At 43.4% G+C, this 21,431-nt stretch overlaps 1 protein-coding gene across 2 annotated transcripts in view; it reads left to right on the plus strand.

Annotated features, from left to right (window-relative positions):
- HSDL2 (hydroxysteroid dehydrogenase like 2) overlaps positions 1-13,776 on the plus strand; it is a 17,728-nt gene extending 3,952 nt beyond the window's left edge. The window contains exons 1-11 of one of the 2 annotated variants that reach the window (XM_014956385.1): positions 3,992-4,010; positions 4,316-4,479; positions 4,861-4,959; positions 5,104-5,218; positions 7,623-7,726; positions 8,678-8,776; positions 10,480-10,674; positions 11,171-11,242; positions 12,379-12,558; positions 12,894-13,022; positions 13,469-13,776. In XM_014956385.1, the coding sequence (XP_014811871.1) occupies positions 4,009-4,010; positions 4,316-4,479; positions 4,861-4,959; positions 5,104-5,218; positions 7,623-7,726; positions 8,678-8,776; positions 10,480-10,674; positions 11,171-11,242; positions 12,379-12,558; positions 12,894-13,022; positions 13,469-13,581 (1,272 nt within the window). In that variant the 5' untranslated portion in view covers positions 3,992-4,008 and the 3' untranslated portion in view covers positions 13,582-13,776. Of the gene's footprint in view, positions 1-3,991; positions 4,011-4,315; positions 4,480-4,860; positions 4,960-5,103; positions 5,219-7,622; positions 7,727-8,677; positions 8,777-10,479; positions 10,675-11,170; positions 11,243-12,378; positions 12,559-12,893; positions 13,023-13,468 lie in introns of those variants that run through there. The other variant, XM_014956384.1, reaches the window with a different exon arrangement.
- Positions 13,777-21,431: the final 7,655 nt, after the last annotated feature.

The raw sequence follows: 21,431 nt of genomic DNA on the forward strand, positions 1-21,431 counted from the left end.
GAGGTAAAAGCCGCTGCCTTTCAGCTGCCGCAGGCCTGTCGGGGCGGGGGGCGAAGCGGGCTTGGGGCGGGGGCCGTCGTGGGGCCGGGAGGGGGGGTCGCTGGGCACCCAGCCGTCCCCGGCGGGGTTGTGAGGGGCTCGGCCGGTGTCCCTCCTCCCGCCCCGGGGTCGCTGCTGGTGCCCGGGCAGCGTGGGGTGACATCAGGGGTCCGGGCCCGGGGGGTTCCCCTCAGCCCAGGGGCTGGGGGCGAATGCGGGAGGTAAGGGGGCAGGTGGGGGCTGGCAGAGGCCCGGGGAACCTTCCTGGAGATCGTTTGTCCATGTCCTTGAGCCGAGCTTTTTGCAATAGAAGTGGTTATTGGAGGACTTTTATATACATTGGGTAGTGTATCTGTAATTTAAAATATTAAGATATTTTTCTCTCATATTCCAACCCAGTACCTTCTTACCGGGCAGTCTTCCACTATAGGATCTTAATTTAGAGTATTTTCTGCTTTTCTTCAGAGCCAGCACTGCTAATAGCTGGGAAGATAAGTTGGTATTATCTGTTCCTGTATGTCATGAACAGGATTGTTCATTAAATTCCTAGCATATGTGTGAGTTGTAACAAGTGTCCCCAATGTGGCCCGCAGGTTTCTTTATTAGCAGTCCTGCCTGGTGGGAAAGGAACTGGTCATCATTTTTTTCAGGATCCCTGAGAATGCAGGGCAGAGAGGTGAATTTGACATTTTGTGTTTTATTACCTAAATTCAACAGCAGTGGAAGTAATAAAGATGCAGCCTTCACAGTGCAGGTCACAAGCAGTTTTAGACAAGCACATGTTCCAAAAACTTGTGAACTACTGGACTGCTGAGCAAGTTCAGAAATAAATCAGAAGTCCCAGAAGCTTCTCAGCTTGCTTAGGAGAGTAAAATGCTCTGAATTCTGAGCAGCTCTTTGAGGACACCGAATGAACATTTTAAGAGGTTGGTGCATCTGGCTTTTTGGATGCTGTTGCACCAACTTGCAGAGGATAAATGAAACTTCTTGAGTGAGACACGATTCAAAGTAAAATTAATGTTTAACAAAAAAAAGGAGATGCAGTGTGAGAGATTTTATCGTCAGCTCAGTGTTTCAGAGATGATGAAGTGAAAATGAATTTTGCTTATTTTGGTGGATGCTATTTCTGTGGGCTGTAGGGACAGAGCTGGAGATTGTGGAGCTAGAACTGAAGGAAGGGAGCTCCAGAGAGTGAACATAGTCACTGGTGATTGTAAGCCTGGGCAGAAAAAGGAGGCTTATCTAGGCTGGAGGTGCAGTTGTGCTGAGAGGAAAGAAGACTTGAGGGTGGTGGCCAGGGTAGGGAAGGTTGGAGGGGAAAACCAGAGAGAGAATAACGAGAATGAATAGAATATGTTCCCTGACGTTTTGGATAGAATAATACTTTGGAGAAAGGAGCTGAATCTACATCTGGATTCTTCCAGATTGGATCATCAGGTAATTCAGTTGGAAGGGACCTTGAGAGGTCTCCAGTCTCCAGAAAGCCAGGTCAGTTGGGAGATCAGAAAGGGTTGCTCAGGGCTTTGTCCGTTTGGGTCTCAAAAACCTCCAAGGCTGCAAACAGCTCCGTCTCCTGCTCTGTCATCACGGGGAGGGCAGCCTGAACCTCTCCAGTTCCAACTCTCTTCTTTTAGTGTGAAAGGGCCTGTTGTGTCTCATCCTCCTGTCCTGCACCACAGCACATATGCTTGGCTCCATCTCAGCAGTCACTGCCCAGGTATCGGGGGGGGGGGCTGCTGCTGGGTCCCCCAGAGCTGTTCTCCAGGCTGAACTGGCCCTTTCACACAGGTGTGGAGCCACCAGCCGTCTTCGTCTCCCTTCGCAGAACTTACCCCCGTTTGTCAACACATATGTTGTTTCAAGGAACCCAAAACTTATCACAGGATGTAATTGTGGTCTTATGAGTGCCAAGCAGAGGGGTATAATCCCTTCTCATGATCTTCTGGTTGTGGTGTTCTTACAGCCCAGGATGCTGCTGGGCATGCTGCTGGCTCATGCTCAGCTTGCTCTCTGCCAAGTCCCCCAAGGCCTTTTCAGGAGAGCACTCCCTGGCCGTTCCATGTCCAGCCTGTGTCATTGCAGGGACTTTTTTTTTTCCCAGGTGCAGGACTGTGCACCTGTCCTTGTTGAATTTATGAGGCTCCTGCTCACCTAGCCTGCCAGCGTCCCTCTGGGTAGCAGCCCTGCCTTCAAGCTTGTGAACTGGTTGTCTTTCACCCCCAGGGCATTTTGTCACCTCCTTCAGCTCGTTGATAAAGGTGTTACACAGGACTGGTCCAGGAGCAGAGGTTGTACCCGACTTGTTACCCATCTCTGGGCAGAGTATGGTTTACTAACCAGCACCCTCTGAGCGTGACCAGCCAGCTAGTTTTTTACCTGTTGGGTTTTGCCCCCATCCAGACTATAGTATCTTAAATTGCACATAAAAACGTTGAACCTTGCTTTCACCCACCCCATTCAGCAAAGGGCCTGCTTTTACTGGCAGTCTAGCAGCAGAAGGCCCTGTGCCCTTTATGTCCTTCACAAGCCTCAGCTGCAGGTGGACTTCGGTTTTCCTGCCACCGCCCTGATGTGCCCCGGCTGATATCTCTAATTCCTCCTCTGTGGCCTGTCCTTGCTCCTGCTCCCTGTGTGACACCTTTGTACATGGGAGCTGAGTCACCAGGTCCCTGTGTAGCCATGCTGGTCCCCTGGAGAAAAGATCTACTTTTCTTCCTGAGTTGACCGCTCTTCCCCTTGGAGGGGCTTAAAGTCCCACCAGCTTTCCTCTGCTTCTTTCTCCTTCAGAGCTGCCTTTTGCTGGACCCCATTTGCTTTTTCCCTGACTAAGGTGGAGTCTGCTGACCTCTTATCAGTTGGCTGAAGGTAGAAGCCAGATTCTGGCCTTATTTGACTTAAGTTTTATGCTCTGACTATGTATTGCAGAGATGGACTTTCCTCACTGTGCACGTGATTTGACTCTCAGCAGTTGTTTTTTGTGATTTGCTGTGCTGTTTTGAGATTTTTCTTCCTGTACCTCCTTAGGACCCAGTTTTGCAGAGGAAAGCTTTTTGGAGTGGTACCTGCAGGGCTTCCTCGGCTTCCTGGCACCCTGGAGGTGGCTAACTGTGGAAGGGAAGATCCCTCCCCTTCCCTGCCCCATCCCAGGTTTCTGCCTTCTGAAAGGAAATGCTTGCCCTCCTAGAGAGTGCTTTAGAGAGGGATGCTTTGGGATCGGAGGGAAAAGCAGGCCTGGAGAAACAGTAGTTAAGTCAAGCCTGGCCCAGAGTGAAAGGAAAACTAATGCAAGCTTGGAGGCTGGTGTGTAACATCTGTGATGGGAGTGAAAAGTGAAGTGGCTGTAGCATGTAGTTTATATGCATTCTCTAACTGGGGTTAAAAACTTGGACCTCTTGTTTTTTTCCACTGAGTGACAGAAAGCAACACAAACTTTATGGAGGACACTGAAATGAGCCTTCCTTCATATTGAAAGCGAGTGGTCTAAGAGGCTTTATTGTCAAATATGCTTTAAAGTGGATTTGATCTTTTGCTTTTCAAAAATTCAGTGATACTGTGTAAGCCAGACGTCTTTCTGACTTTCTAAAGCTTCTTAGTTTCTGCAGAGGTTTTGATTGGACCCATTTTGGGGGTGTACCCATTGGATTAAATGTAGTTACTGGGAAGGTGTGGAGTTTAGTGTAAAACCTTTAAGAGAAATAATTGCCATTTCCGAAAATCAAGTTTTTGGCACTTGCCTGTGGCACCCTGCATCAGCTTTGTGGTTCTGGATTTGAACTTTATACCGCGTTGACACAGCAGTTTTTTGTGTTTAGAGGGCTGTGACTAGTCAATTACAGAGAGCTGCGTAGGTGTGTTGCCTCATTAGAAACCCGGCATTAATTTTAACAGCTCACTCCTTTTCCCTTGTTGGAGAACGTGGCAGCTCCGTAGTAAAGAGTGCGTTGGATCATTTTACAAACCGGGAGAGAAATGTAAGTGGGTGACCTGCATAACCTTCTAGCTTTACAGAGATCACAGACTTGGAGAGCAGCCTTCCTTCAGTGGTCCTGTACTTTGCTGTAGCTGTAGCCATTCCTTTTGTATTTAGGGGCTGCTTTCTTAGTAAAATGTAAAGGTAAATGTAAAAAGTAAAATGTAAAGTAAAATGATGAAGGCGTTGGTCTGGTTGGAACTGCGCTAATTACTTTTGCTCTTACAGCGTGTTAAAAATAAATTATTTACATGTTTTGCTTTTGTTCTCCCTCTTCTCTGCCCTCCACTTCCCCCTTGCCTTCAGGAAACTGGCAGGATGCACCCTCTTCATCACAGGGGCAAGCCGGGGCATCGGCAAAGCCATTGCTTTGAAAGCTGCCAAGGATGGTGCAAACATCGTGATAGCTGCCAAGACAGCTGAGCCCCATCCCACTCTCCCAGGGACTATCTACACTGCTGCAGCAGAGAGTAAGTTGTAATAACGAGGGGGGGCTTCAGGTGCTGTGCTGGGTTAATTGTCATACCCAGGTGGAAAACTGTGTCAATAAAACTCCAATTCACCTTTAATAAAAAAAAAGCTTAGGGCTTCTCTTGCCTCCCAGGTATCAAAATATGACTGTAATGAAGATGTATGTGTGTAGATGGGAAAATGCTATGTTAATTGAGTTGTATGTGTCTGCCATACACGTTCTTACTGTTAAGATTTGGTTTTGGCTTCCTTGTTCTTTACGCAACAGTTTGAGAATGTGATTTTCAGTGTCTCCTCGAAGCGTGTGACTGAGTGAGAGATTCTCAACAGGTTCATGCTATTGAGCAAGTTTTTAAATGTTTAATTTTTCAATTGTGCAGTTGAAGCAGCTGGAGGAAAGGCTTTGCCATGCATCGTTAATGTGAGGGAAGAACAGCAAATTATTAATGCCGTGGAGAAAGCTGTGAAAACCTTTGGAGGTATGCTGGGGTGTCGGGGAGATGTTAACAGGCAGATTGTTTAAAAAAAAAAAAAAAGAGATAAAAGGAGAGAAAAGAACAGTCTGCCCTACTCCTGCCTTTCGTCTTTAAATGCTAATGTGAAATGGCTTATTTTAAAACCAGGGATTGATATTTTGGTGAACAATGCAAGCGCCATCTCTTTGACTGGCACTTTGGAAACAGAAACGAAGAAGGTCAATCTTATGATGGATGTCAATGTACGAGGAACCTACCTTACGTAAGTCCTGAGAGAGGGAAGCAAAGTAATTGTAACAAAGCATATGATGTTATCTTAGTTTTTCTGAGAAATTGTGTAGCTCTATTGCTGCCCTAGAGTTGCAAGTATAGAGTGCAATTATTCTACATGTGCTCACAGGAAATTGCTAGGTTATTGGCCAGCTTATGTGAAATTAATATTTGCAAGAATGAATTGCAAATTGGAGTAAACTTTATTACTGTACTTATTAACTTTCCACAAGCCCCTCCATGCAAGTATGAAGCAGAAACTCGTTTATTTCCAATGAAGTTCCCGCTTGGCTTTGCCAAATGCTGTCTGATCTTTCATTTCAAGCAAAATGCCTGACTCTTTGCATACATAAAGCGCAGCATCTTTTTTGCCAGCTTCTGTCTCATAAGCTTCTTTCTCCTCTTTAGAGACATTATATAACTTACCATAGTTAAAACATCCTAACCATCTAAAGTGTTCTTCACCTACTTTCAGCTTAGCAGTTCTATCATTTGTTAAAATTACCATAACCAAGGTTTGATTTCACAACTCCTCTGGTTCTTATTTTGCTCATTTTTTGGAAATGGATTCAGTAGGTGGAATCATCTTTAGATTTACAGGATGTCATTTAAAGTTTCTCTATTTTAAAATGGAAACTTTGATTTTTGATGGGATTGTGTTTAGAAAAAAAGAAAAAGCCCTTAGGATGATGCACATTCTCTAAATTCAGTTGTTGCTTGATGTGATCAAGAGGTTTTTTGCCTCAAGAGTTTTATCTAGAATGCTGTCTGTCATTCTCCTTTATGGAGACGAATCTGGCTATCAGGTATTATGATTATTTTCCTTAATATTCTTTTGCTAAGAATCAGTGAAGGGATTTGCCATTGGAATAGTGTCAAAACACGTATGAATAGCAGATTTCTGAATTATAGGGATGCATGCACAGCATGTAGATGGCATGGAGAGAGAAGGAGGATGGAAGAAAGAAAGGCTTTGCTTGCAGAGTGGGATTTCTGTCCTTCCACCCTGCGATGCCTGCTTTTGAAAGGCTCTAAGTGTAAGCAGTTCTACCCTCAGAAAGGAAAATTGGTTTTGGAGCTTGGCATTCCAGAAAATGCTCTGTGGATGTCTCTTGCTGAATCTCTGAATGGGTTCCACTGTATTGCCAGTGGCAACCTCCATTTCCCCATCGTCACCCAACAGCAACAATTGCTTTCTTGATGGTAAATTAATGGAGAATTCTTGAAGTCATCTTTCATTTTGGTGCCACTCTGCCTTAAAAAGATTCTGTGTTGCTGCGAATGGAAGAGTATATGAAAGATTAATGCCTCTCGAGGGAAGTTACAAATGATCTTTGTCGTTGCTTTTATAGCTGTCAATTGGGAAGATGTAGTCAAGCACTTCAGCCTTTTCTTCCCCTTGCTTTGTGTGTTGCTTCTGTTTGTAATTTGTAGAGATCTGTTTTCAGTTTAATGTTGAGAAAATTACAATAGCTAGAAAAAAAAAAGGTGTGGATTTATTGTCTTGTGTGGAGGAGGCTGGGAGAATGTCCTATCTTACGGTGCATACCTGTTGACATATTCTTGGTTCCTGTGCCTTAAGAAATTGAGACATCTGTTAGTGAATCTCGTACACTGCCACTGAAAAGAGTTGAGACCCCAGGACTTTTAAGCAGGTGGTAAATACTTTACTACTTCAATGATTTTGCTGTTGAAGGTGTCCCATCAGTGGCTGACAGTGTCCATGGTTCCTATTCACGTGTGTGAACTGTAGGTCAGTCCTGTAGTTCACTGCAGTGCTGTTCTCCCTGTCAAGCTTGATTAAAATTTTTCCAGCAGAACACAAACAGGTACCCAAGTGCCACAAGTTAAGTCAAACGATGATTTCTATAAAGTAAAAGTTACGATTTACAGATATGCGTAAATTCTAAGTTGAATGGAATCGTGACTCTTCCAGTCAGCAGAGAATAGTTTTTCAGTTTTGCTTGGAATATTTGTAACAGCCTTTCACTATATAGTAGTATTTCTTTAATGTGGTTTTAAAGAAGAAATAGGTATGGGATCAGAAGAGAATGTATTTATGACTAAATGATGCTCTGCACTGTTAATTTCTCTTGTTGCCTCATAGTGTTCTGTTGCCCCTACCAGAACTATTACAAGGAGATTATGGCTTCTGAGCATCTGGAAAATCAGCTTTATTAGATGCTGCTGCACTGTTTGGAGAATGTGGTCCAGTTAGCAGGAATGAATACTAGGCCTGAGATAAGTGAGCTTGTTCTTTATATCAGTTAAGGGTCTCAGCTTAGTTTTGGACTTTCATGAAAATGAAAATACTGGTCTGCTGCTATGGTTCTTACTGCAGTTATAGGTGTTCCATGAAATAAGAGGTGACTGGTTTGTCTGAATCTGTATTTCAGGTCTAAAACATGCCTTCCCCACCTGAGGAAGAGTAAGAACCCCCATATCCTGAACCTCAGCCCACCTATGAATATGAACCCCATGTGGTTCAAAAATCATTGTGGTGAGTAGCATTCAGTGCCTTTGTTGTTATCTTTTGAGAACCACGTAAATACCTGGTGAAATGTGCAGGAGTGCCAGCCCAGAATCTTTAGCATGATGTACAGACAGGCAGTAATGGTTCCCCAGGGTGTTGTGTACCTCACCTGAAAGAAACTGTTTTTTTCAGAAAATACAGTGCAGGTTTCATGGCCTAATACATCCTTTATGTTTTCAAGAGTGTTTCCAAGGTAAAAGTCTGTGCTTTTTCATGGGAATTCTTAAGACTACAAAATATTTTCTCTTCCAAATAGATTTTGAAACCCAAAATCCTGTTTTCTTACCAATTCAGCTTCACATTTGATTTAATTGAGATAAAGCTCCATGTTGTCTTTTAAAATGGTCAATGTTGCTCATTTTAAAACTGTAAAAAAAAACCTTTCCAATTTGGACACTTGCCATGTTCAACTCTTCAGCAAGTCCCAATTCTTTTCCCTCAAAAGTTTCCCTCTCAGAATAGTTAGATGACAAGCATTCAAGGATTTAGAATTTCCTTTCTTTAATTTTTTTTATGCACCCCTCCCCCTTCTTTGTTTTCTATAGAATACTAGTTTGGTCATTAGCAACTAGTGTGCCATAGGCCTCTTGAGAAAATTGAGTATTCTTGTCAGTGTGCTGTGTATAAAAAGTACAACTAAAAATCACCCTACAGCTAGGCTTCAGTTGTTGTTTTTGTTAAAACATGTGCAGCTCCCATTTTATTTGTAGTGAAAAGATGGCAAACTACAGTTCCTATCTACTGGGGGTGCTGGGGAGAAGGGAGAGCTCGAGGCTCCTGGGAGATACTGGTTTGTCCCCAAAGACTTAATTTTCCTTAAGAACAAATTATTTGGTTTTTCTTTCCTTAAAGTTCTCTTGATAGAGTGTAAATTTTTACCTTACTAAGTAACAGTGGTTTTTGAACTTCTTGTCTCAGCTTATACCATTTCTAAATACGGGATGTCCATGTGTGTCTTGGGGATGGCAGAAGAATTCAGAGGAGAAGTTGCTGTCAATGCTTTATGGCCTAAAACAGGTGATTACATTTTTTAATGGTACTAACATAATGACTTTCTGTATTTTGCCTTCTACAGCTTGTTTTGTTTTACTGTGAATATACTTTAGACTTTTTCTGAAATTGATTCAGGAGACTGAGCAGTTCTTTTGCATATTCTTTGTTCATCCTGCATGGGTGCTGGTTTTCGCTCCTAGTTTTCACTAGACCATTGCCACTTTGATCCAAACTCGTCTTCAGCCTAAATTGCAACCTATTCAACCCTCTCAGCTGGCTGAAGCATTTGTGTAGTATTTGCCTTGTCTGTGCTCTTTCTCAGGCACCCAGAGTTTTGGTTTGGACAGAATCACAGAAGTATTAGTGTGCTTTCAGTAGTGGGTATGAAGGGTCTGTGTATGCTGTCCTATTTAGAATTTTTTGCTAGTTAAATTGTCAGAGTGTAGATAGAACCAACAAGAGGTGTAATACATCTCTGTAAATCCAGAAATAATAACAATTGGAAAATGTCCAGTACAAAAAATGTTCGTTCAAAAGGTTTATCTTCTAAAGGTGAGAAAGTTAGCTACTTCCGTGTGGTCACCAGAGAGACAGAGTTAGAGACTTCCACCATATCTGAAATACAATTGCAAAGAAAATTAATTAGAAAAATTAATTAGAAAATCCACTGTAATCTTACACAGATGTGATTAGCTTTGGTGCTAGTATGGTTGCCAGTATCTGTTGATTAATCGAACTATTCAAACACATGAAAGTATGCTGGTAATGTATATATTTCCTATTCCTGCAAATGAGAAAAAGACCCAGGGAGACCTAGGTACATTATATGTACAGGATATCTATCTGCAGCTTTTTATTTAGGTGTGTGTTTATAGCAGTTCAGTTCATTTGAAAAAGAGAGGCTGAGGTTGGTCGAAGGTAAATAAAAGCTAGGGGCTAATTCTCACCACAGAATAGTAAAATAAGGGAGTCAACAAGGACATACCACCCACTCTTGCACTTTCCTAGAGAACACTGCAGGATCTCCCTGGCCAGCAAAGAGGACTGACATCCTGTTTCCCTGCTTTGGAAGGTGAAAGATGCAGCTCAGATAGGTGTGCCCTGCACAGTGCCTACTCTTTGTTTTCTAAGGGGTTTTGGGATCATTTCTGCATTGAAGCTGCTGTTGCTTTTTGTGTGGAATGGAAGACAAAAGCGGTTTAAAATCAGGTTTTTCTTTCTGCATCCAGGATCTGCCAGCCCCAGGTGTAGGAGAGGATTTGGGAATCTGTCCCAAAACTTAGGGTCAGAGCGTTAAGTCTTAAACAACAGATGGGAAAAAGTCATGAGGCAGAACTGTATGAGGGGAAAACAGTAACGTGGCAAATTCCAAAAAACTATAATTAAACAACCTCTGTGTGGAACAGGATGAAAGAAAATATATATATATCAGCCTGGAAGAGCAAATTGCAGACTTAGACTGGAACATGCCACAGTGTTAGTAGCACCCATGGGGGCAGCATAAAGAAGACTAATGGAATGGTGCAGAAGTTAGTAGAATTGGTTAATAGAAAAAAAGCCCAGAAGCTCAGGAAATCTGGATTTATTTGTTGGTTGCATAGCTTTGTCTTCCTACAATTTCCTTTTGCGTGGAAGGAAAACAAAGTTTGTGTAGCACATTTTCTTGCCAAAGAAGGAATTTCATGTCAATGGTGTTAAAACTTTGGTTTTTTTATCCTACTTTCTAGCCATACATACAGCTGCTATGGACATGCTGGGAGGAGCTGGAATAGAAAAACAGTGCAGGAAAACGGACATCCTTGCAGATGCTGCATATTGCATTTTAACAAAACCAAAAACTTTCACGGGAAACTTCGTTATTGATGAAGTTCTGCTGAGAGAAGAAGGAGTTAAGGATTTTGATGTCTATGCAATTGCACCAGGTAAAACAGACCTTCAAGATGAGAAGTGATTTCAGGAAGGAGGAAAGGCCTCATGGAGAATATTATTATAGTTCTGTTTCTAGGGGCTTTTAAATGCTTCTGTAAAAAGTTGCTTTGCCTCAGCTTTCCAAACGGGCCTTCCTGGAAGGCACATATGTGAGTCCACTGAGACTCTAAACATCAAGTGCCTATTAAATTAAAAAGAAGTATTTTAATGAAAAGAAAATGCACCTGCACTGTAGATGTATGTGTTACTATTTAACAGCTAGTGAGATAGATTTCTTTTTCTTCAAATGTTTTTCATTGTAACTTTAAGAGGATTCTCGATCAGATTTTAAATGAACCAAACTCTGAATGTGTTACTTCATGCTATATCTTTCCTTCAAATTGTAGTTTATTTACTTGCAGACTTGGCTGTACTTTCATATGAGATGGATCCCTGTTTGTGCTGTCCAACTTTACTTGGACTTACTATTATATTTTTCCATCCTTTTAGGTCACCCCCTGATGCCTGACTTCTTCTTGGATGTTGAAATTGACACGACAGCCATGAAACAAGAAAGATACGGTAAGCAAAGGACTGTGTGTAAAAGCTGATAATTTCTGATGATAATGAATGCCCTCTCTATTTCAAGTTATTCTGTTTTTTGTTTGCTTCTGAGAGCTTGGAAGCTATTCAGCAAAAGCCCTTTTCTCATTTGGAGGGTAAGATTTATGGAAGTGACTCTGTACTTAAAGCCAGGGAAAGAATGTTACCTCCTGCAGGACTTTTATGGTATAAAAAAAATAAGCACCTTATTTTGAAGAGTCCTTTTTTAACTATCTGGATTGTGGTAGTATGAAGGGCACAGGTAAATACTGCCGGAAAAAGAAATGAAGAAGCAAACAGCACATTTTGCAGGAGTATCTAATTTACCTTGCTAAATTTATACAAAAGAATACAACATAGAGCCTCCATTGCTTCTTAGATAAAACTAAAAAATTCACAGAATTTTAATATATATTAGATGAAATAGAGAAATTTCCTTTTTTAGAAAAGCATCGTATTTGCTTCTTCAGAACTGTAATTTGTCAAGAGGAGAGCAGCAGCTCAGAGTGCTGAACAGGTTTCCTAGGAGAACCAAAACAAGCAAAAGAGAAAAGCAGAGGCGTCCAAGTTGGAAGAGAGAGCCTTTTCCTTGAAAAACGTTATTTGAGCAATTGCAGGATGACTGTTTGGCCAGGGAGGGATGGTGTCAGTTCCCTGGGCCTCCCAACGCTGGCTGTTTGGTGAGGACTCACAGAATAGGCCTTAACTCTTGTTTGATACTTAGGACACCTAAAAGGCTTCTGACAGCATTTTCAGAGCCTCCTCAACTCGATGAGCCTTGTCACTTGTACGTGCTGTCCTTTATTGTGAAATGTACCTGTTCACTGCAGCACAGTCATAGTTCACAGAAAGAGTGGTGAGACAGTGGAACAGGCTGCCCAGGGAGGTGGTTGAGTCACCGTCCCTGGACGTGTTTAAGAGTTGTTTAGGTGTGGTGTTGGGGGATGTGGTGTAGGGGAGGACTTTATAGAGTAGGGTTGATGGCTGGACTCGATGATCCCAAGGGTCTTTTCCAACCTAAATGATTCTATGATTCCATGATAGTAAAATACCAGTGAAAGCAGTAAATTGATCTACAGCTTAGAAGCCTTTGCAGAAGAATGAATTTCTTGCAGGTGCTTCCCAGGCAGTCAAAGAGGAGAAGTTATCCCAGCATGGAGGAGCAGGCGGAGCTAAGGCTGCCACAGGGCCTGCTCCAGGCAAGCCAGTTGCAGAAACCTTCAGAGTTATTCAGGGGGCCATGAGTGAAGAGCACGTGAGATCGACCCAGGGTGTCTTTCAGTTTGAATTATCGGGTAAGACCATCACACCCCATCACTTGTGAAACCTGCCCCTGCTCACGCTCTTGTTTTCCAACAGAAACACTCACCTTTTCCAGCTGGTCCCCAGACAGACTGGCTCCAAAGTGCTGCCTTTGGGCTCTTCAGCCCATGTCCCCCTACGTGGTGCCGGGGGGCATCTGCCAGAGGCTGCCTGTGCCCACCCGTGGGGCACCTGGTGGCTTGTGGCCGAGCACCACCAGCGTGTGTACATCCTGTGCCTGCTCCCCATGGGCACGGCAGGGGCTGTCTGCCAGGGAGGGATGGGGAGGCTCTTGCTGCCTTGTCACCTCTTGTCCCTGTCCCTTCAGGTGAGGAAGGAGGCACCTGGTACATCGACCTGAAAACCCAGGGTGGCAGCGCTGGTTTTGGGAAGCCTCCAGTGACGGCTGACGTGGTCATGAGCATGTCGAGCACTGACTTTGTGAAGATGTTCACAGGTGGGTGGAAGAGGCGTTGGCCAGGGCGCACACAGGTGCTGGTGCCCAGAAATGCACCTGCTGCTGGGCAGACAGACTCCTGGGGGGTGACCCTGGGGTGGGGAGCTCTCGGCTCCCTGCGGCTCCTTTTCTGTAGGACAGGAGTGCTGGGATTTCTCTGAGCTCCTCAGCTGAGGGGACGGGGGGAGCAGAAAAACCTACACTGCCCTTATTTACTGGGTATTGAAATTTTCACAGCGAGTGTAGCTTTGGAAGGAATCTGGTCAGTCTGTGGGACTGCTGTCCTGCACACCTCTACTCTGTCTTCCCACAATGTGTGCTGCTTTTACAGCACAACTTGGTAGCAATGTAGCTGCTAGGTCTCACTATAGTGGCATTATGTTTTCCCATGCACAGGCTGTTTCCAGTTCTTTCGATTTTCTGATGGTTTTGCTTCTTCTTTTTAGGTAAACTAAAGCCAACCCTGGCCTTCATGTCAGGAAAATTAAGGATTAAAGGTAACATGTCACTAGCAATAAAGCTGGAGAAGATGCTGTCACAGCTTAACTCTAAACTGTGAGGGGATACCCTACCCAGCAGAACAGTGGCCTTTCATATATAACTGCAATGCCGTTTTAAAACCGTAATCCTCGTTTTTTTTCTGATGCAATACAATAAGTACGGATAAAATGTGAGATTTTTAGAGAAGAAATAACTCCATCTGCTTAAGACAAGAAGGTGTTTGTGATTAAACTAATTCCTTCTCAAGAATACAGGTCTTAGGTTGTGGGTGTTTTCATTTGTGCTTCTCCTCTGGATCACATCGAGCGATGTGCAAGTTCTCTTTTGCTGCGAAGGTACAGACACACACACACAGAAATCACACACACACACAGAAATCACACACACCCTGTGTGTGCCGTGTCTGCCACAGACAAGGTGCTGCCTTCTGCAGCAGCTTCACATAGCGTTAGGATTAACATGCATCAGTGCCAGCAGCCTCTTCCCCTTCCTTCCCTTCACCTGGTGAAGATTGAAGCTCACGAATGAAACCATACATGCCCCCACCCTGTAAGCAGACAAGCGCACATGTGGTGTTTCCACTTTGTGGGCAGCATCCACAAAGCCAGAGACACCAACCTCTTAAAATGTTCATTCAGCAGAAGACTCCACACCTGTGTGAAAGGGCCAGTTCAGCCTGGAGAACAGCTCTGGGGGACCCAGCAGCAGCCCCCCCCCCCAATGCCTGGGCAGTGACTGGTGAGATGGAGCCAACCATACGTGCTGTGGTGCAGGACAGGAGGATGAGACACAACAGGCCCTTTCACACTAAAAGAAGAGAGTTGGAACTGGAGAGGTTCAGGCTGCCCTCCCCGTGATGACAGAGCAGGAGACGGAGCTGTTTGCAGCCTTGGAGGTTTTTGAGACCCAAACGGACAAAGCCCTGAGCAACCCTTTCTGATCTCCCAACTGACCTGGCTTTCTGGAGACTGGAGACCTCTCAAGGTCCCTTCCAACTGAATTACCTGATGATCCAATCTGGAAGAATCCAGATACAGATTCAGCTCCTTTCCCCAAAGTAGTGTTCTATCCAAAACATCAGGGAACATATTCTATTCATTCTAGTTACTCTCTCTCTGGTTTTCCCCTCCATCCTTCCCTACCCTGGCCACCACCCTCAAGTCTCCTTTCTTCTCAGCACAACCACACCTCCAGCCTAGATAAGCCTCCTTTTTCTGCCCAGGCTTACAATCACCAGTGACTATGTTCACTCTCTGGAGCTCCCTTCCTTCAGTTCTAGCTCCACAATCTCCAGCTCTGTCCCTACAGCCCACAGAAATAGTGTCCACCAAAAAAAGCAAAATTCATTATCACTTCTTCATCTCTGAAACACTGAGGTGACTCGATAATCTCTCACATTGTATCTTTTTTTTTGTTAAACATTAATTTTACTTTGAATCGTGTCTCACTCAAGAAGTTTCATTTATCCTCTGCAAGTTGGTGCAACAGCATCCAAAAAGCCAGATGCACCAACCTCTTAAAATGTTCATTCGGTGTCCCCAAAGAACTGCTCAGGATTGAGAGCATTTTACTCTCCTAAACAAGCTGAGAAGCTTGCAGGACTTCGCATTTATTTCTTAACTCGTTCAGCAGTCCAACAGTTTACAAGTTTCTGAAGCATGTGCGTGTCTAAAACTGCTTGTGACCTGAGCTGTGAAGGTTGTGTCTCTATTGCTTCTGCTGCTGTTGAATTTAGGTAGTAAGGCAGGTGTCAAATTCACCTCTGTGCCCTGGAGTATCTGGGATGTTGAAAAAAATGAAGACAGGTTCCTTTCTCATGCGTAATGGAGTGGGGGTGCAGAGGGAGGGAGGGGGTGGTGTACCCCACGTTGGGCTGTGCAGGAAGGGACCCCCCAGCACTGCTGGGCTGTGATGGTGCCCAGTCCAGCACCCACGCTCTGCACACTCATCCTGCTGGCTCACGAGTGGCACGGCTGGTGTGGCTCCCTGCAACGCGTGCCCGTGGTGCAGCCCTGGCTGCCTTCTGCCCCTGCTGCCAGGGGGGCTTCCTACCCCCATCCTGCTGTCCACCTTGGAAACTGCTCTGTTCCTGCCCTGCTGACTCCAGAGAAGGCATTCCGGGCAGTCCTGCTGGCTGCAGGAGGGCAGGGGCACTGCTGCACTGGGACATGGGAGCAAAGACTGCAGGTGGAATAGGAGGGAAAGAAAATCCAGCACTGGAAACCAGAGTCCTCTGGAGGAAACTGAACGTCTGAGCTGGTGGAGCAGTAATGCAGGGAAACTACTGGCTGCAATGCGATAAACACGGGTGTACGTTCTGCTTCTCTGTGAAGCAGAAACCAATACGGGGAAAAAAAGCCAAAAAGGCAAATGATGCCTTGGTCCTGCTCTGTGTGCGAGAGCTGTAGAAAGCAGCCGGCGGCTGAGGCTTGTTCTGGGCTGGGTCTGAGGTGGCCCCAGAGGCAGAGCCGCTGGGGAGCTTTGCTGTGCGGTCTGAGGGGACGATCCCCCAGCGCCTGTGACCACCATTGCTCCTTGTACACACCCACAACTCACACAGTTTAATGCTCTCACAAAGGGAAGTAACAGCCTCTGGCAGCCCTTAGTGGTTCATTATGGTGGGTGGCGGTGAAAGTAGGAAGAAGCTCAAAGAAGAAGGCACAAGGCCTTCGTCCCCTTTGGAGATTTTCAAGACCCGCCCGGATGCAGTCCTGAGTAACATGCTCTGACAAGCTCTGGGTGTCCTTGCTTTAGCAGGGGAGTTGGACTACATGACCTCTATGGTCCCTTCCAACTCTAAAAATTCAGTGAAATTCAGTGAAATTCAGTGAAAGGCACCACTGTCAGGTGCTCTTGTGGTATTAGGGCATTATGAGGACCTTTCCATCATGAAAAGTGTATTTATAGGCTCAGAGAGACCTGTGGAGTTCCAAAGATCCTCCAGAGAACACAATCAGGGATGCTCTGATCTATACAGAGCAAATGAAACATGAGCACATAGAGGTAGGGTCAATGTTCTCATGTGCCAGGGCTGCATTCTGTGATTTTGTTAGCCAAGCTCCCTGCATCTCCTCCGTGTTTAAGGTGAAAAGGCACATTGCAAACACAAAAAAAGCCTCCATTGCCAGTTGAAGCAGTTCCAGCCCCCTCCCACATTTTCTTCTCTGTCCTGCAGGCTGCCTCTGGCTCAGCCATGCTGGTATGAAACTGTGTGGTTCTGCTGTGAACCAGAACGGGAAACCCAACCAGTGTAATGATCTCCTTTCTCTTTGAAGTTAAGCCGTACGAGTTCTGCAACTTTGTTCACAGTAAAAAACCCCACACTCTGAAACCCAAACAAATAAACAAAAGCAAACCCGTAGAGAAACAGTTAAATTTTGTTCCATAACAGTAGGAAATAAACAGTGGAAGATGGATATGTCAAGCGGGTCATACATGGGCCCTTGTTCAGAGCAGAGAGTGTAGGGTGAATTCACACCCCTTTAACACTAACTCTGCTACGTCATTTTAAGTTACTCCTTCAATTCGTGGCTCTGATTTCTCTGAAGCCAGCAAAGAAATCCTTACTTTTTCCGAGTCACACAAGATTTGACTCCAATGGACAAACGGAACTACTTGGGCAACACGTTTTCACTCCGTAGGATCATTCTTACCACCTACTGCCCTAGAGTGTCTCCCTGTGTGTTTGTCCTGGAGACCTCTAACCTACAGCACTGCCCATGATGCCTCACTCAGCCGGCTCAGATATTCTGTTACACTGGGATGATTAGTATCAAGGTCAGTTATTTTTTCCTCAGAAGCAGTTGGCTTAGTTGCAGGTCTCCTCTGATTATTACTGTGCAAACAATAATGTGGAATAGCAAATATATATGTAGTTAGGATAAGTACAGCTGAAATACAGAATTCTGCCAGAATTCATTATCTAGTTTCGGGCCAAATTTTCCACTGCAAGATACTTCACTCCCAAATCTAAACAAATTTTAAATCCTTAAGCAAGGACTGCAATAATTTTGTTACAATGGAAACATCTTTCTACACATGCCACACTCCAGAGGCTGAGTCTGTCTAAAAGAAAATGATGATGGAGAGAAATGAAGTTTCATAACAATGTATGAAACCTTCAGAAATGGACAGAAGCCTGAAAAGCTGTAAATTGGGAACTGCAGTGAACCTCTTTACAGCTTTTGCTATTATTGCTATGAGTTTTATCCTTAGTGGTGTGGACAAAGAAGGGAAGGTATAATAAGGCACAGTGTGGTATGGGTATGGGTATGGTACGGTACGGTACGGTACGGTATGGTATGGTATGGTATGTAAAGACCAGCATGCCAGCAAGTAAAATCCACAAGCCTGACCTGACATGAAACAGTTTCCCTTAGGAAATGAGACTGTGTGTTAGTAATACAACTTGGCAAAGAATTTTCTCTCTTCTCTAGGGATTTTTGAAATCAGTGTCTCTTTAAGGCCTACTGCTCCGATTTTCCTGTTTAAAGCATGACATCAGCGTTCACAGGCAAGAGCCTTTTTCTCATGTTCCTCTATCTAATTTGGTCATGCTGTGCAACTCAAGGTAGTTACATGGATTTATAAAACCTTTGCACGTCAGTGCCAGCCTGGAAAAATTAAGCCCATGTACTGAGAGACTCACACTATTTAAATGTGGGTTTTTTTTCTTTGTCAAAGATCCTCTCCATGTTTTAGAGGATGACTTGATGGGACAGCAAAATTCTAGGTGATTTACTGTAGAAAACCCTGAGGGAACGATGCAGAATTTACCCACACGGGGGTGCGTGTGAGTAGTAAGGAGGAGGCAGCTGCCAAAGCATTTCGGGGAGTAGGACACAGGCAGATAAACCCCCACGCAGGTTTTTTACACTGACTTCACCTAACTTTCGGTGGAAATAAACACCATATTGTATTTCTCTGTATGTATTCTAAACAGTACAGACATAGCCATGCTCAAAAAGTAGTCACTTAACAACTAAGATTGAAAGGATTTTTACCCATGATGGGGAGATGAAAGATCACTCGGATAAAATAATAAAAGTAATTTACAAAAAAAAAAAAAAGAGGACAGCACAAAAGGAAGAGAGTATACAGCCTGATTTAATTAGGAGCTTAGGGATGCCAGTCCATGAGACACAGAAAGATACTCCAAACCCCTTACTTTCACATGTGTACTCCTGCAGAAAGGACATGTTCCCTTAACAGCTAGTACAGTGAGAACAACGCAGGGGCAGAGAATTAATCTGCAGATGATATTCTCCTCCTTGATTTCTTAAGGAAAACAGAAAGTGGACCTTGCAAATAGCTCACCAGGCATGAAAACCTAAAAAATCTGTAGCAGGCAGAGAAAGCCATTCTGTAGCAATAGCATCCTGCAAAAATATTAGTTGCTGAAACTTATCAAAGAAATAAATGCAAGATGTTTGAAACAGCTTGAAAATTAGGTAAGGTCTGTCAGTTTTTAAAGCTGCTCAAGCTTGTTTGTGCTGTTTTCTTCTGAGCCTGAGCACATTGCTTAAATTAAGAAGAAATAAATGAACTATTTTATGTGGGAGAACACTACAAGGTCGTCTGGAGCTATCTCACAGACAGAGCATATTTCTAATCCCTTGATGTTTTTACCTGACCTTGGAGATAAAAGAAGAATCTCAAAAGGAGCTACCGCTAGAGAACTGTTTTTTTGGCTATGAGAAAATTTTAATCACTCTTGATTTGAACGCTTACAAATCAGGTCAGGAGGCTTAAGCTAAAATATTACAACAATTCCAAGGGGAGGACATGAAATTCTCTTCCTTGTTTCTTACTAATCAGTAGATAAAGGAAAGCCTTCCATTATTTCAAAATTAGTGGGAGAGTTAATTATTATTAATTATTATTAACTTAAAGCCAGGAGATGAGTATTACATTCAAGAGCTACAGAGTATGACTTTCACACTGAAGCAGTGGTGAATATGTAAGATGTGTATTCTTTCTGGTTACACCTTGTTCTATGCATTCATTCAGCATGTATTAGAGATTGGTTTGAAGTCAAGAGAAAGTTTTAAGTAACATATGCTGATAAGTGTTTTGGTTTTGCCTCCTGTTTTAATAGACTAAAACCATGAAGCCTGTAGGGAAAGAATCACAGACGACTATTTCAGATTAAAAAATTTAAATGAGTATTTTCTATTTTGACAGAGTAAATAAGGGAAGTCCCAAGTTGCACAAACTGCTGAAGACTACATCCATAGTGTCTAATCGTGCCATCAGTTAAGTATCTTTTTGCTTTCAATGTTTTCAGACATCTCACAGACACTGAAAGGATTCATGAAGTTACACATTTAGCTTTTGAATAATATGAGTAAAGAAACATTTCACAAATATGTCAAAACTGTTTGGTTCTTAGGAATTGTACTGGGATAAACTGCCATCAGACTGAAAACTTAGAAACTTAACAACCGTATCTCCGACATTTATGAATCCATATGATATTCCTCGGTTACATTTTGAAAAAAACATTAACAGTTGCCATTTCCTCTGCAACTCCATCAGTCTATTTCAAAGCAGCACAACCGTTTCATAACAGTTTCATCAGGCAAATGGATGCTGCACATCAGAACGTTTTTGATTTAAACATATAGCAAGGAATTTCTGTGATGTAAGAACTGCATTAACAAAGCTGGCAATCGGCCACAACTGACTCAGTTCTGGTTGCTGCCATCTGTATCACCTGTAAGGCCAATTACTCATGAAAACAGGCAGAGTACCACTTGTCCCACTGATGTCCCCAGGAGCCTCTGGTACAGGTACAGAATATACAGCCCCCTCTCAGGTTCATGCTGCATATCATTTCTGTCATTCATACTTGTTATAAAAAGGTGAATCTTACAAGCGTAGTGCTGCAGCAGATTGCTCTGATACTGAGACACAGAGTTCCAGTTTCCTACTTCACCTCATCTGCTCCGTGGCATTCACACAAAGGCAGAGCTGTCAGCAAAGTCAGAAAGAAAACCCAAGTGAGGGAGTAAAAGAGTCAGGGAAGGCTACTTTCTCTCTTCAAAACATTCCACTAGCATTTTTAAATTAGAATCCATTTTAAAAACCTCTTTGTTGACATCTTTGAATGAACTGTTGGTGTAATGCTATCAAGGTTGCTGCGTCCTTGGCCTTCAGGCAGGTATGCAGGGAGGAGGGTACAATGCCTTCCTCCCTCATTCCTTGGCAAAAGGATTAAGACTCTCTGACCTCTGCGTGAAAATTTAGAGAGGCAAGTTAAAATGCACGCTTAGTATGCATCCTAATCACATGCAGCAAATAAATATTTGGTTCATTAAAGGTTCTGTGTGTGGTTTTCTCTTCGGTAACTCCAAAATCAAAGCTTCTCATTTCTTAGGAACTGACAACAACAAAAATTCAACAGTGTACATTTCACACAGGTAGGGAAGACAAGTATCAGAGTCCAAAACTAATTAGCTAATATAGCCAAAGTATGGGTAAGAACCACAATAAGAACATGTATTATGAAGCAAAAAGGTTTCAAAAGGAAGATAGTATGATTAATTTCTTAAGATAAGACAAAGTCAAGTTAAAAGCTAGAATGGAAACTTTATACGTCACCCACTGTTTCTTTTGCTAGCAGGTGGTTTATTTCTGCAGTGATGCTGTAGGAAGTTACAAGCTATTAAGCACGGACTCTGAAAGCAAAATCCTGTCTGTGCAGGATTTCCAGCCTCAAAACCAGAGATACCCACCTAATTGCTGCCTTAAAGCTTCAGCTCATCTCCTTAAGAATACTAATTCAGATTTTACAGTTAGCAGACATTTCTAGTCACGGGCTAAAAAACAGGGAGCAATGCAAATAATCTGTAAAATGTCATGTACAAGAAATATTTTGGGGTTTACCAAATGCTTTTAAATAACTTT

The sequence above is a fragment of the Calidris pugnax genome, unplaced genomic scaffold (assembly GCF_001431845.1).
Source record: "Calidris pugnax isolate Ruff unplaced genomic scaffold, ASM143184v1 scaffold262, whole genome shotgun sequence".
In the NCBI taxonomy this organism is placed as follows: domain Eukaryota; kingdom Metazoa; phylum Chordata; class Aves; order Charadriiformes; family Scolopacidae; genus Calidris; species Calidris pugnax.